Here is a 12,625-nt window from a genome sequence, read left to right on the forward strand (position 1 = left end):
CCAGCCAGAGGCTCCTTGCATCCTGTCACTGCTGGAGCACAGCGTGCCCAGCGCCTTCCAGCTTTATTTGTTTATTATTTTCGCTCCTTCCCAGAGCTATCCCGTGCTTCTCCTGCTTCTCCCTCCTCCATCCCCATCCCAGCCTCAGCCATTGGTCGCAGGGGCTGTGCTGGGGCAGCCCTGGGGTGCTCTATAAAACCACCCACCGCGGGAGTCACGGGAGCAAGGAACATTCCCGGAGCACCAACCCCCACACAAAAACCAACTCCAGCATCCAAAGCACTGCAGCTCTCCCAGGACAAGCCCAGCATCCCGTGCAGGGGGAAGAAGCTGTGAGAGGGCAAGAAACTGATCCCAGGAACACCCCAATTCCATGGTCACCAGGCAGGTAACTGAGCTCCAACGAAAAGCTTTGCCATTTCATGCATTAATCTGCAAACAAAATGATTTCTTGTGCAAGGGTGAGTTTTTGCAGGATTTACAGCCCCCTCTGGGGAAGGTGTTGAAGGGACCACGGTGCCTGGACAAGGTCCAGGATGTGAGGAGGAAGAGGAGAAATTCCACACACCTCTGGTGGAAACTCCTTCAGCTCCTGGAACACGTTGTGCTCGGGGCAGGGAGCAGTGGCATGTGGTGTTGTCACCTCTCTCCCATGTCACCCATGTCACCCTCTCTCCCTCTTCTATCCTTTCCTTCACCCATGGAGATTTTGCTGCAGGATTTACCCACAGAAAAGGTGTGTTTGGTGTCTGGAGAGATGAGTCTGGCAAGGTGGAGCTGCTCTGGAAGGGAGGGAGAGGAGGAGGAGGAGGTGGAGGGTGGAGGGAGAGGCTGCTGGAGGTGAGGATGCTGCCCAGCTGAGGCTTTCCTGGGCTCCCAGGGAAGAGCCATCCCAGCCCACACACAGCACCTTGCAGGCAGGGTCAGGCTTTGCAGGGTTGTGGTGATGGTTTTCATTCTCATTTTCTTCTCTGGGAATCACCTCCTGATGTCCATGTCAGGATTCCAGTGGGTTCAGCTGCAGTCTGGGCTCGGCACAGTTAAAATTCCCACTGGGATGGGTCAAAGCAATTCTCCAACAGAAGCAGCTCGGCCAGGGGTTTGGGATGGCAGTGGTCCCTTCAGGCACAGAGTCACCTCTCTGAGGGATCAGCAACATGAGCAAAGCTCAGAGGATTTGGGCCGAGCCATGCTGGCTTTGATTTCCCTTCTGAACAAGCTTCTTGCTGTTCCTGTGCCTCAGTTTCCCTCAGCTGAGGAAGGGCTGTGCTCCCAAGCACTGCAAGATGGGAAGGACAGAGTGTAAATGGGCAGTTGGACAGGAGAAAACACTGTTTCTCTTTGACTAAATTTTGGGTTTAGCAAAAGATTTGGCTGAGTTAAAGGCGAGATGGGGGGAAGTGTTTTTTTCCCCAGTGTTTTGCAGCTGTGCTGTGGAGGGGCTGGGCAGGAGCCTTGTCCTGTGATCCTCCCTCACATGAGATCCTCTGCCAAGCCTCAGGGCTTTTGTGCTTTTCCATTTTACTTTGGAAAAAGTGGTTGGGATGAGCAGATGAAAGCAGCCCAGGGCTCTGTGGAGGCTCCAGGCATGACTTCCAGGGATGCCCGGGCATCCTCTGCCAGTGCTGAGCCCAGGAACCACCACTGTCCTCTAGCCACGAGTGGCTGTGCCACCCAAAACTGGTCCCTGTGAGCCCTCAGGGATCTCGGGGAGGAATTCTGAGCTGGCTCTGCCCTCTCCTTAGAGCTGCAATCCTGTGGGCACAGTGGGGAGGAGAGGTCAGGACACTCCCCATGGGACACCTGTCCCTGGTGTGGCTGGGGGGAACAGGGATTTGAGAAAGGCTGAAATCCCTAGAACAGGTCAGGGCAGGGATTTGTGTCCAGGTTTGTGATCCATTGGGTTATTTATCCCTTCTCTCCCTTCCTTTCTTGCCCCCCTTCCCAGCCCAGCCCAGGCATTTCCACAAAGCCTGAGCCCCTGGGGGATGCCCAGCTGTGCCCACGGGAGCTGTGGTTGGACCTGGGGGGCTCCTGGTTGGCCTGGCCACCTCTTCCCAGAGTGGGAGCAGTGTTTCCATCAGGCATTCCCTGCAGGTCCTGGGTTTCCCCTTGCTGTGGGCAGGGAGAGCCCTGCTACAGCCTGGGAGAGCCTTGGCTGGATGGTCCTGGGGAGAAGATCCTGGGCTACAGCGGGTTTGGGATCAGATCCCAGCTCTGCCCAGAGGAGTCAGACCAGAGCCTGAGTCCAAGCTCTAATCCCAATCAGGCTGCCTGATCCCTGCCTCACTGGCTCCTCCAGAGCAGGGAAATCCCAAAAAGCCTCCTGCTCCTAGTTCAGCCACATCTATATCTCCTCCCTTCAGAGCTGGGAATTTTCACAGTTTGACAAAAATGTTCCTCACCCATTCCAACCAGGATCCCCCAGATTTGTCCCTGTCTGAGGAACAGACTGGAATTTTCTGCCCACTCCCACTCCTTCTCCAGGCTCATTTCCAAGCCTGGATCATCCAGAAACTCCTTCCTCAAAGCCACATCCCCCCAGGATGGTGCCACCACCACCCTCAGCTTTCTCCTGTGGTTGTGGAGCAGCCCTTGGCTCTTCCTGCCTGGAAGTGCCGTCAGAGCTGCACAAAGCAAAACCACTCTGGGGATATTTATTGCTGCTCCAGCCCTGGAGAGCTTTTACTGTGTCAGCAGGCAGGGCTGGGAAGGGCACAGGGAGATTGATATCCCTGAGCATGGAGCACGGTGGGTTTGGGAAGGAAGAGGTTCAATTAGCGGTGCTGAGGATGGGGAAGGAGGGGCTGTGGGGCTGCACATCAATTGGGATGAGATGTCAGGTGTCAATAGGGCATTGCTGGAAAAGGCCCTGCAGTGTTTTCCCATCAGGGCTCCCAGCAGGACTGTGCTGAGTCTTCCCTTTGCAGGGGCAGCCCGTGGGATCTGCTGGGGAGGGGATGCTGGTGAGGCTCCTGTTTCCTCATGGAATGAACTGGAAAATCCTGCTGGTTCTGTGGACCCTGAGGTGGAACTGCAGATCTGCCCAGATGTCGACAGAGGTGCCCCAAAACTGCAGCCTCAAACAGTTGGGAGCTAAATTACCCCAAACTAAACCCTACAACTCCTGACAGGAGGGGACAGCCGGGGGGTCAGGCTGTGCTCCCAGGGAACAGGGACAGGAGGAGAGGGAACAGCCTCAGGCTGGGCGAGGGGAGGCTTAGATTGTGCAGCAGCAGGAATTTCTTCATGGAAAGGGTGGTCAAGCCTTGGCAGGGGCTGCCCAGGGAGGTTTGCAGTCCCCATCCCTGGAGGTGTCCAAGGAAGGCCTGGCTGTGGCACTCAGTGCTCTGAGCTGGTGACAAGGTGGGCATTGGGCACAGCTTGGACTTGATGGTCTTGGGGTTTTTTTCCAACCCCAATGATTCTGTGATTCTAAATGAGGATTGGGATTGGCATGAAAGGAAATTGGGATTGGTCACGGGAGCAGCAATGCCGAGTGCAGAAGGTGCAGTTGCTGCTCTCACACACTGAGCACAGGCAGGTGCCCTGAGGCACTGCAGGGCCGTGTCAGAGGCACCAGGGACTGTTTGTTCTCCTTTCAGTTTGTTCTACTGAACTGTTTAAATTTAGCAGCACAAACTCCCACCCGCGGGGTCAACAGCTCTGACCTGGTGGGATCTGATCTGGCATCGTTTGTTTGCTGGGATAAAGGAGCTCTCATAGGACAGGATAGAATGGAATGGAATGGAATGGAATAGAATATGAAAATAGAATATCCCAGATTGGAAGAGACCCCCAAGGATCATCCATCCAGCTCCTGCCCTGCACAGACACCCAACAATCCCACCCTGGACATCCCTGGCAGGGCTGTCCAAACGCTCCTGGAGCTCTGGCAGCCTCAGGCTGTGCCCATTCCCTGGGCAGCCTGGGCAGTGCCAGCACCCTCTGGGGGAAGAGCCTTTTCCTGACAACCAACACAAACCTGCTGTGACTCAGCTCCAGCCATTCCCTGGCTCCTGTCCCTGCTCACAGAGAGCACAGATCAGTGTTGCCTCTTGTGAGGAGGCTTCAGTCTGCAGTGAGGTCTGACCTCAGTCTTCTCCTCTCCAGGCTGAACAACTTTTCTTCTATCCAATGTCCCATTCTTCCTTCCTCTGCTGAACAATTTCTCTCTCTGGTCCCTTTCTCCACCTGCAGATCCAAGCAAGACCCCAAGGCCATCCCAGGAGCATTATGAGGACTCCTGTCTCCAGCCTCTCTGCCCGGTCTTCAGCAGGAGCCATCCCAGCTCACACTGCTCTGGCCATTTTCCTGACTTGCCTCTTCTCCGGGACACACAGCCAGACCCCCCGGCCCTTCCAGGAGAGCACCGTGCCCCTGGAGGTGCTCAGCCAGGAGCAGGCCTACAGCCTGGTCCAGCCCAGCCTCTTCCGGAGTGTCCCAGTGTCCAACCTGTCGGAGAGCATTCCCGGGAGCAGCCCCTCGGAGCCTCCCCTGCTGCCCGTGTGCGCCAAGCCCGCCGACATCCGCCACGTCTTCAAGTACATCAACACCATCGTGTCCTGCAGCATCTTCATCGTGGGCATCATCGGCAACTCCACGCTGCTGCGCATCATCTACAAGAACAAGTGCATGAGGAATGGGCCCAATGTCCTCATCGCCAGCCTGGCCCTGGGGGACCTGCTCTACATCCTCATCGCTCTGCCCATCAACGTCTACAAGGTAGGCTCCCCATGGCACAGCAGGGATGGGTCTGCTCCCACCTCGGGGCCCTGGGAGGAGCTCTGGGGGAAGCTGTGGGTGCCCCTGGATCCCTGCAAGTGTCCAAGGCCACGCTTGGATCAGCATGGGATAGTGCAAGGTGTCCCTGCCCATGGACGGGGTGGTATGGCACGAGCTTTAAGGTCCCTCTGAAACCCTTCTGGGACTCCATGATTTCTGTTGCTGCTGAGGTGGAAGGAAAGAGCTGGAACAGGGGCTGGGTTCTCAGTGGGGGTGACCTCAGGATGGGCTCAGGGGAACAGAAGGGCTGTGAACTCAGCCTCATTCTCAACCTCATGAACAAGTGGCCTGGATTTCTCCAGCCTTCAGGGCACATTGTCCCTACCTCTGCTTGTCCTGCCCACCTCTGTCCCAGCTGAGTTGGTTATGGTCAATAACACCATACTGAGGTACCTGGGTTCTGGAAGGAATTGAGTGTGCTCGGGGTCAGAGTCTAGAAAAGGCTTAGGACACATGATTTTGAAGCTGTCTGTGCTGGATTTGAGCTGCTTCAGAGCAGGACACTCATTCTCCTTTTGAAAACAACCCAAAGTGGTGTTTAGGACTCAGATCCACTCAAAACCCCCAGGGTCTGGAGTCAGGGCCTGGTGTCTGGACCATCCTTCATCTCTGTGTCCAACCAGGGAAACAAAAGGTTCCCAGTGTAAACAAACCATGGGAAAGTGCCCGCGGCACATTCCCGGTGGTGGGAACCTCAGAGAGCTCTCCCTGCTCTCTATGGGTTCCCCACACCTCGTGGGTGACCCCTGCTATTGCAGGAAGCTGGCAGCACATTCCCAGAGCAGCCTGATACCTTGTGGTTCTTCCCCAGCTCCTGGCCAAGGATTGGCCCTTCGGAGTGCAGGTCTGCAAGCTGGTGCCTTTCATCCAGAAAGCCTCGGTGGGCATCACAGTGCTCAGCCTTTGTGCCCTCAGCATTGACAGGTGAGGAACAACAGCCACACCTGCACTGCCCAGCCTGGCCTGGCTGCTTGGCTGGGACCAAAGGCAGAACCAGGAGCTCATTCCCAGCCCAGTTCCGAGATAGGGACAGGCTGCTCTCATGTGGAGTTGAAATCAAGCGGGAACTCTCTGGTGACTGAGTTTAAATCCTGCTGGGAAAGGCTGAGGGAGGATCATGACATGGATGGGGTGATGGGGAAGGGTGGCAAGGCTGGCCAGGGACAGCCCCCATCCCATTCATCCATCGAGCCTCTGCTTCCCATTCCACCCCAGAAGGGTCAGAGGTGGAGGAGGAAGCTGTGAGGGAAAGGACCTTTGGGAGCAGCTCTAATCTGTGCCTTCTTCTCCCCTCCCTGGGCGCTTTTCCCACTGCCACCTGCTCCTGTCACATTGCCACCCCTCGGGCAGGTACCGAGCAGTGGCGTCCTGGAGCCGCATCCAGGGCATCGGGATCCCCATGTGGAAGGCCGTGGAGGTGCTGCTGATCTGGGCAGTGGCCATCGTGCTGGCCGTGCCCGAGGCCATCGCCTTCGACATGGTGGAGCTGAGCTACTGGGAGCAGCACCTGTGGGTGTGCATGCTGGCCTCGGAGCAGAAATCCCGCTTCATGAGGGTACGTGTGCATCCCAACCCCAATCCCAACCTCAATCCCAATTCTGCTTCATGAGGGTACGTGTGCATCCCAACCCCAATCCCAACCCCAATCCTGCTTCATGAGGGTATGTGTGCATCCTAACCCCAATCCCAATCCCAACCCCAATCCTGCTTCATGGGGGTATGTGTGCATCCCAACCCCAATCCCAACCCCAATCCCAATCCCAATCCCAATCCCAATCCCAATCCCAATCCCAACCCTGCTTCATGAGGGTACGTGTGCATCCCAACCCCAACCCCAATCCCAATCCCAATCCCGCTTCATGAGAGTACGTGTGCATCCCAACCCCAATCCCAATCCCAATCCCAATCCCAATCCCAATCCCACTTCATAAGGGTACGTGTGCATCCCAATCCCACTCCATGATGGTATGTGCACATTCCACCCTGCTCTGTGGGAAATAGGGATCCCAGGTAGCATCCCAGGACCCAGGACAGATCCTTTTGGAGAAGGTTTCTGGAGAGCAGAGCCAGACCAAGCCCAGCACTGCAGTGATGCGGGGCAATCGTGCTGAACGTGGGGCCAGAAAACAGGAAATTCTGTCATGCTCCACCACCCACCCCAGGTCATGAGACATCTCAGGAAGCTTCAGAACTTCCCCTGCTGTCCCAGCGGGCCATCAGCTTTTACTGGGGTGTCCATTTTTATTGTGAACAAGGGAGAGAAGACCCTTATCTATTGGGATTATCCTGCTGTGCCACACAAATGAGCTCCTTCAAGAATGATGATGGGCCAGAGGTTCAGTGGGCACAGTGGTGCTCAGGCAAAGGTTGGACTTGATGGTCTTGGAGGTCTTTTCCAACCTTGATCATTCCATGGTTCTCTAATTCTCCATATTCTCCATATTCTCTGTATTCTCTAATTCTCTATAAAGATGTACAGACTTTACATCTTTAGGTCAAACCTGTGCATAGCTTTGGGGCAGGACAATCCCCAGAGCCCTTAGGTCAGGAGTGTGGCACTTCCTCCCATCCCAGGTGTCTGTACAAGCAGCACCAATCCCAGCCCACGCCCCAGTTACCCACCCTGCCCTTTCCCCATTTCCAGCTGCTCTCCCTGTCCCCTGCAGTTCTACCGGGATGTGAAGGACTGGTGGCTTTTTGGCTTCTATTTCTGCCTGCCCTTGGTGTGCACTGGCATCTTCTACACCCTCATGTCCTGCGAGATGCTGAGCAAGAGGAACGGAATGAGGATCGCTCTGAACGACCACATGAAACGGGTGAGAGAACCAGGGGGGAATTCTGGGATGTCCCAGAAGAGGGAGAGCTGTTGAAGGGTGGGCACAGTCCCATCCCTGTGAAGGGCAGGATGAGCTGCCAAAGCCTCACAGCAGATCTTGGCATGTTGGTGCAGGGATTAAACCAGGGAAAAAGGGCTTTCAGCTCCGTGATCTCCAGTCTTGGGGACAACGCCGAATTTCTAGCCATGGTGCAGCTTCATTAAAGCACCCCTGGTCATTTATCCCAGCCCACAAACTGAACCACAGGCTGAAATCCCAGACAAGGGGTGCAAGGAAGAGTTCACAGTCCCCTCCCATGCTCTGGGAATGATTCCTTGAGGAATACCAGCCGGTTGTCACCACAACAGTGTGAGGGATGGATGGAGGAGGCCCCATGTCCCAGGGAACACCATCCCAGCTGGGCCACCAGGAGAGATGGTGGGAAAGGTCTGACCCACATGGAGCTGCTGCTGCCCTGCCCCTTTCTGCAGCCTGGACCAGATGATGCAGGATTCCAGGAGCAGCCTGGTCTAGTGGAAGTTGTCCCTGCCCATGGTGGGACGAGACTAGTTTTAAGGTCCCTTCCAACCCAAACCATCCCATGATTCCATTATTTGGGACCTGCTTTGCCCCACCTGCTCCCCAGTTCTCACCTTCCCCCTCTCCCCCTGTCTGGCAGCGCCGGGAGGTGGCCAAGACTGTGTTCTGCCTGGTGGTGATCTTCGCGCTCTGCTGGCTGCCCCTGCACCTCAGCCGCATCCTCAAGAAGACCATCTACGACCAGACAGACCCCAACCGCTGCGAGCTGCTCAGGTGTGTCCCCAGCAGGTGACACTGGGCTGGGAGCCCCAGTGGGACTGGCACAGGTTCTGCTGGAATCAGCAGCCCGTGGGAGTTGCCTTCCAATCCTGCTTTCAGTAATTCCTTTTCCAGATGGCATCACCCTCCTGATGGGCACAGAGAGGGTGGGGGGACACAAGAAGGGTTAAATCCAGTTTTGGAATGTCCCTGTGGAGCTGGAGTTTGGGAGGTCTCCTGGGCACAGGAAAATTCCCAGCAGGGCCGAGGGCTCCACACTTTCTGCCACGTGGGAAGTGTCCATGTCCCTCTCCTTCTACACATCAGCCAAAAGCCAGCCCAGGCCAGGGGCTGCTGCTGTGCTGCAGTTCATTGGGAACATCAGGAGAAATCAGACCTCATGCCCTTGGCTTCCTCAGGGAATGCTCCTCACAGGAAAAAGTGTTTTTTCTTAGGAAAGGATGGATTTGTGCTCCATTCTGTTATCAGTCACTGTCCCTCCATCGAAACAGGATCCCAGGCCAAGCAGTTTGGAAATTCTGTCAGTTCTCCATGAGCTTCTAACACATCTGTTCTCTCCCCTCCCGCCTCAGTTTCCTCCTGGTGATGGATTACTTCGGGATCAACATGGCCTCTCTCAACTCCTGCATCAACCCTGTGGCTCTGTACTTTGTCAGCCGGAAATTCAAGAACTGCTTCCAGGTAGGAATGACCCCTCCACAGCTCCTGGCTGTGGTCACCAGTCCCAGACACCAGGCCCAGAGGCACAAGCTGATCTTGTTCCTCATCCCACATTTTCCCTGTTAGGTATCTCTCTTCCCAGCTCCAAGTACACTGGAGCTCAGTGCCCTGCTGGGGGGAGGCTTTTGCCAGAGCAGGATTTAGGACAAACCCAAAATTCCCTGTGATTCTGGAACAGGAACATCCCTGCAAATCATCAGGCCAGGGCTGGGGCTGCTCCAAACTTTGAGCACAGGATGTTTGGAGATAATTTTCAGGAGTAGTGAAGCCCTGACAAGGGATGGGATGGGATGGGATGGGATGGGATGGGATGGGATGGGATGGGATGGGATGGGATGGGATGGGAGTTGAGCCCAGTTAAGCATCACCTGTATTTTCTGTTCCCCAATGATAAAACCCCAAAACTTGCAAGGAATGCCCCAAATTTTGGTACCCTCATTTCCCATCCACACCAGGCCTATCCTGGAAAACCTGCTCCCAGCAGAGTTGCAGGAGCAAGGCTGAGGAGTGCAATTCCTAGCCTGGCACTGTGCAGGGTCACCTGCTGGCACGAATATGGGAATATTTCCTTCTCTTTTCCTGTTTCCCACACATGTGATCTCGCCCTCATTATGTCTCCCCAGTCCTGCCTGTGCTGCTGGTGCCAGAGGCCAGCCCTGAGCATCACCCCCACGGATGAGAAGGGATCTGTTGGGAAGTGGAAAGCCACAGGGCAGGAGCTGGGGCTGGACCGGAGCAGCTCCCGCCTGAGCAACAAGTACAGCTCCTCCTAAATCCCTGTCACCTGCCAAGGACAAGGCACAGGGTGGGGACAGCAGGACCCCTCCCATCCTCTCCCGGGCTTTTCCTGGCTGGGCCTGAATCAGCTTTGCCTTCGTGTCCTAACCCACCTGGAAGCAGCTGGAGCATTTCCTCAGGACCAGCTCCACACCCAGCCCCTGATGCCAGCGATTGCCTCGGCAGGAGAGGGAAGGAGATTCGGATCCTCACGGGATTTTTCATTCCTTGCAGGAAAACTAAGGGACTTCAGGCCATTTGCCTCGGGGTGGAAGGTGGGGTGGGGGGATGTGTGTGTGGAAAGGGAAGGAAGGTCGGTGTGGTCACTTTGAGATGGATGTGGGGTGAGGAGGAGAAGGAGAGTGACAATTCCCAGCTGTAGAAGCCAAGCAAAGCTTGGATAAATCCCTGGCTGTGCTGCTGGGACTGTTTGTCCCTGGGCAGGGAGCCAGGGTAGATGCAGGGGTGGTGGTGGAGCAGCAGGGGTGTGACACCTCCTCCTGCTCGGGGTGGGTACAGATGGGCAGTGACTCTGTCACCCACCTGACCCGGGGAGCCCTAAAAGCCCCCTCCTCTTCCTCTTTTCCTGGGAAACCTGCCCCAGGCTCTGGCCTGGGGATGAAGGTCACCCCACCTGTAACCACAGGGCTTGGGGACCATTGTCTTGGCTCCAAGCCATCCAGCCAAGCCATGGGTTCCAGCTCCCCCTCCCCAGGGATGGGAGAGCTCCTGGGGACTGCTCTTCCTTCCAGGGAAGAGTTGGCAATCCCAGGAAAGGGAAGGCAGTGATGACTCAGATCCAGGTGGTGCCAATACCAAGGATCCAGCCCTCCCTGTGGAACCTGGGAGCAGAGAATTCCCTGCCTGGCAGCAGGCAAGGCACAGGATCCAGCTGTGCCCTTCCATGCCTCAATCCATGGTCTTTAGCAGCTGGAATGTCACAGCCCATGGCTCCTGAGAGGTGGATCACCTGCACAGCCGCAGGGAAAAGGGATCTCAGTGCCTGGAGCTGGTGTTCCCTCTGCCAGCCAGGCTGGGCTCCCGTGGGACAGAGGGGATGGATCCTGACATGTCCTGGCCCCTGTGACACCACAGCCATCAGTGAAGGACAGAGCTGTCCTTGTGGTCACACGGAAATGGGAACGGCAGGGGAGAAAGTCCAACCTCAGCTGAAGAGCCACTAGAACCAACCGAAATATGGGAAAGAGCTTCCCCAAATTTATTATTGACAGTAATTCATCCCCTGGGGGATATTCCAGCAATTTTCAAGACCAGGTTGGACGGGGCCACCTAGTGGGAGATGTCCCTGCCTGTGGCAGGAGGTGGAATGAGAAAGGCTTTAAGGTCCCTCCCAACCCAAACCATCCTGTGATTCCAGTCCATGTGATTCCATGTGATTGTGACTCCATGGGATTCCATTCTAACAATCATTATTGCCTCTTGCCAAAACTTTCAGAAAACCTATGTGAAAAGGTTTTGTTTGCCAAGTTTTTGATGTTTTTCTGTTGGTTTTCCCTTCTCTCTTTTCCCTCTCTTTTTCCTTCTTTCCCCCTTTTCCTTCCCTTTGTCAAGGAAAAAAATGGAGAGAGGAGAACGGGAGAAGAGACAAAACCGGCAATTAAAACATTTTCCAGGTGCTGGGGTAGTTTTTTTAGCTTAACTTTCACTGAAATGTAAATGTTTTACAAATAAATCATAAAGACAAACGGGTTTCAAGGAAAACAGACACTGAGGAATATCAAGTCCAGCCCATTTTCCATAAGTTTCCCAGTCAATGGAGCAATCTGAGTACATATTGCAGTGCTGCTGTCAGGCTCTGCTGTGTTTGTTGGTGGAAAAATGAAGTCCAAGGAGAAAACTGATAAAAACTGAAAGGTTCCAGCACAGACACCTCAGGATAAGGGTATTTTTAATTGATTTTGCTTAAAAACAAATCAGAATTCCATGTATTTCTGTAGTTGTCCATTTACATGCAAATGGAGTCTGTGACTTCAGCTCACCACCTCCACTGCTCCAAGAAGCTCCCATTATGGATGTGGGACCATAGGCAGGGTGAATCCCTGGCAGCAATCCCAGGAAAAGGAGCTGTGCTAGGGAATACTGGGTCCAGCTGGCCCTTGGCCTGCGAGCACAACCCCAGCAGAAGCCAATCAGCAAGACCCAGTTCACCAATTCCCATTTGCCAGGGGGATTTTATAGGGAAAACCCGACATTCCCCATCCTCCCACTCCCTCCTCTGTGTGTTCTCAATAAACCATGGAGGTGTTGGAAGGAAATGCTGGGGCTGTTGTTACCCAGCAGCTTCAGGGCTGCAGAGGCTGCTCAACACCTCCCTGAGGGCAGCAGGGCTCTGGCAGAGGGGATGAGCTGTGTCTTCCTCCTTGGAGAGCTGTCAGTACAGCCCAGCACTGGGATTTTACTGGGGAATCCCTAGAACCTGCTGGGGAAGAGTGACAGGACACAGGGAATGGCTTCCCACTGCCAGAGAGCAGGGAGAGATGGGATATTGGGAAGGAATTGTTCCCTGGGAGGGTGGGAAGCGCTGGCACAGCTGCCCAGAGAAGCTGTGGCTGCCCTTGGATCCCTGGAAATGTCCAAGGCCAGGTTGGACATTGGGGCTTGGAGCAACCTGGGACAGTGGAAGGTGTTCCCTGGTTCTAGCTGGAATTAGATGAGCTTTAAGGTCCCTTCCCATCCAAACCAATCCA

The 12,625-nt window shown here is 55.1% G+C and overlaps 1 protein-coding gene across 3 annotated transcripts; it reads left to right on the top strand.

The window, feature by feature from the left end:
• The first annotated feature begins 213 nt into the window (after positions 1-213).
• LOC146437230 (endothelin receptor type B-like) lies at positions 214-11,639 on the top strand. 3 transcript variants are annotated; one of them, XM_085059976.1, is made up of 8 exons: positions 214-388; positions 4,201-4,725; positions 5,597-5,709; positions 6,136-6,340; positions 7,452-7,601; positions 8,281-8,414; positions 8,993-9,101; positions 9,764-11,639. In XM_085059976.1, exons 1-8 carry the CDS (start codon positions 374-376, stop codon positions 9,911-9,913), a joined length of 1,401 nt encoding a protein of 466 aa, XP_084916102.1. In that variant the 5' UTR covers positions 214-373; the 3' UTR covers positions 9,914-11,639. The 3 variants fall into 3 exon arrangements, with proteins under 3 accessions (XP_084916102.1, XP_084916103.1, XP_084916104.1); XM_085059977.1 differs by having other exon boundaries at positions 214-384; XM_085059978.1 differs by lacking the exon at positions 5,597-5,709.
• Positions 11,640-12,625: the final 986 nt, after the last annotated feature.

Source organism: Lichenostomus cassidix, chromosome 4A (assembly GCF_008360975.1).
Source record: "Lichenostomus cassidix isolate B80296 chromosome 4A, HeHo_3.0, whole genome shotgun sequence".
NCBI classification, from domain to species: Eukaryota; Metazoa; Chordata; class Aves; order Passeriformes; family Meliphagidae; genus Lichenostomus; species Lichenostomus cassidix.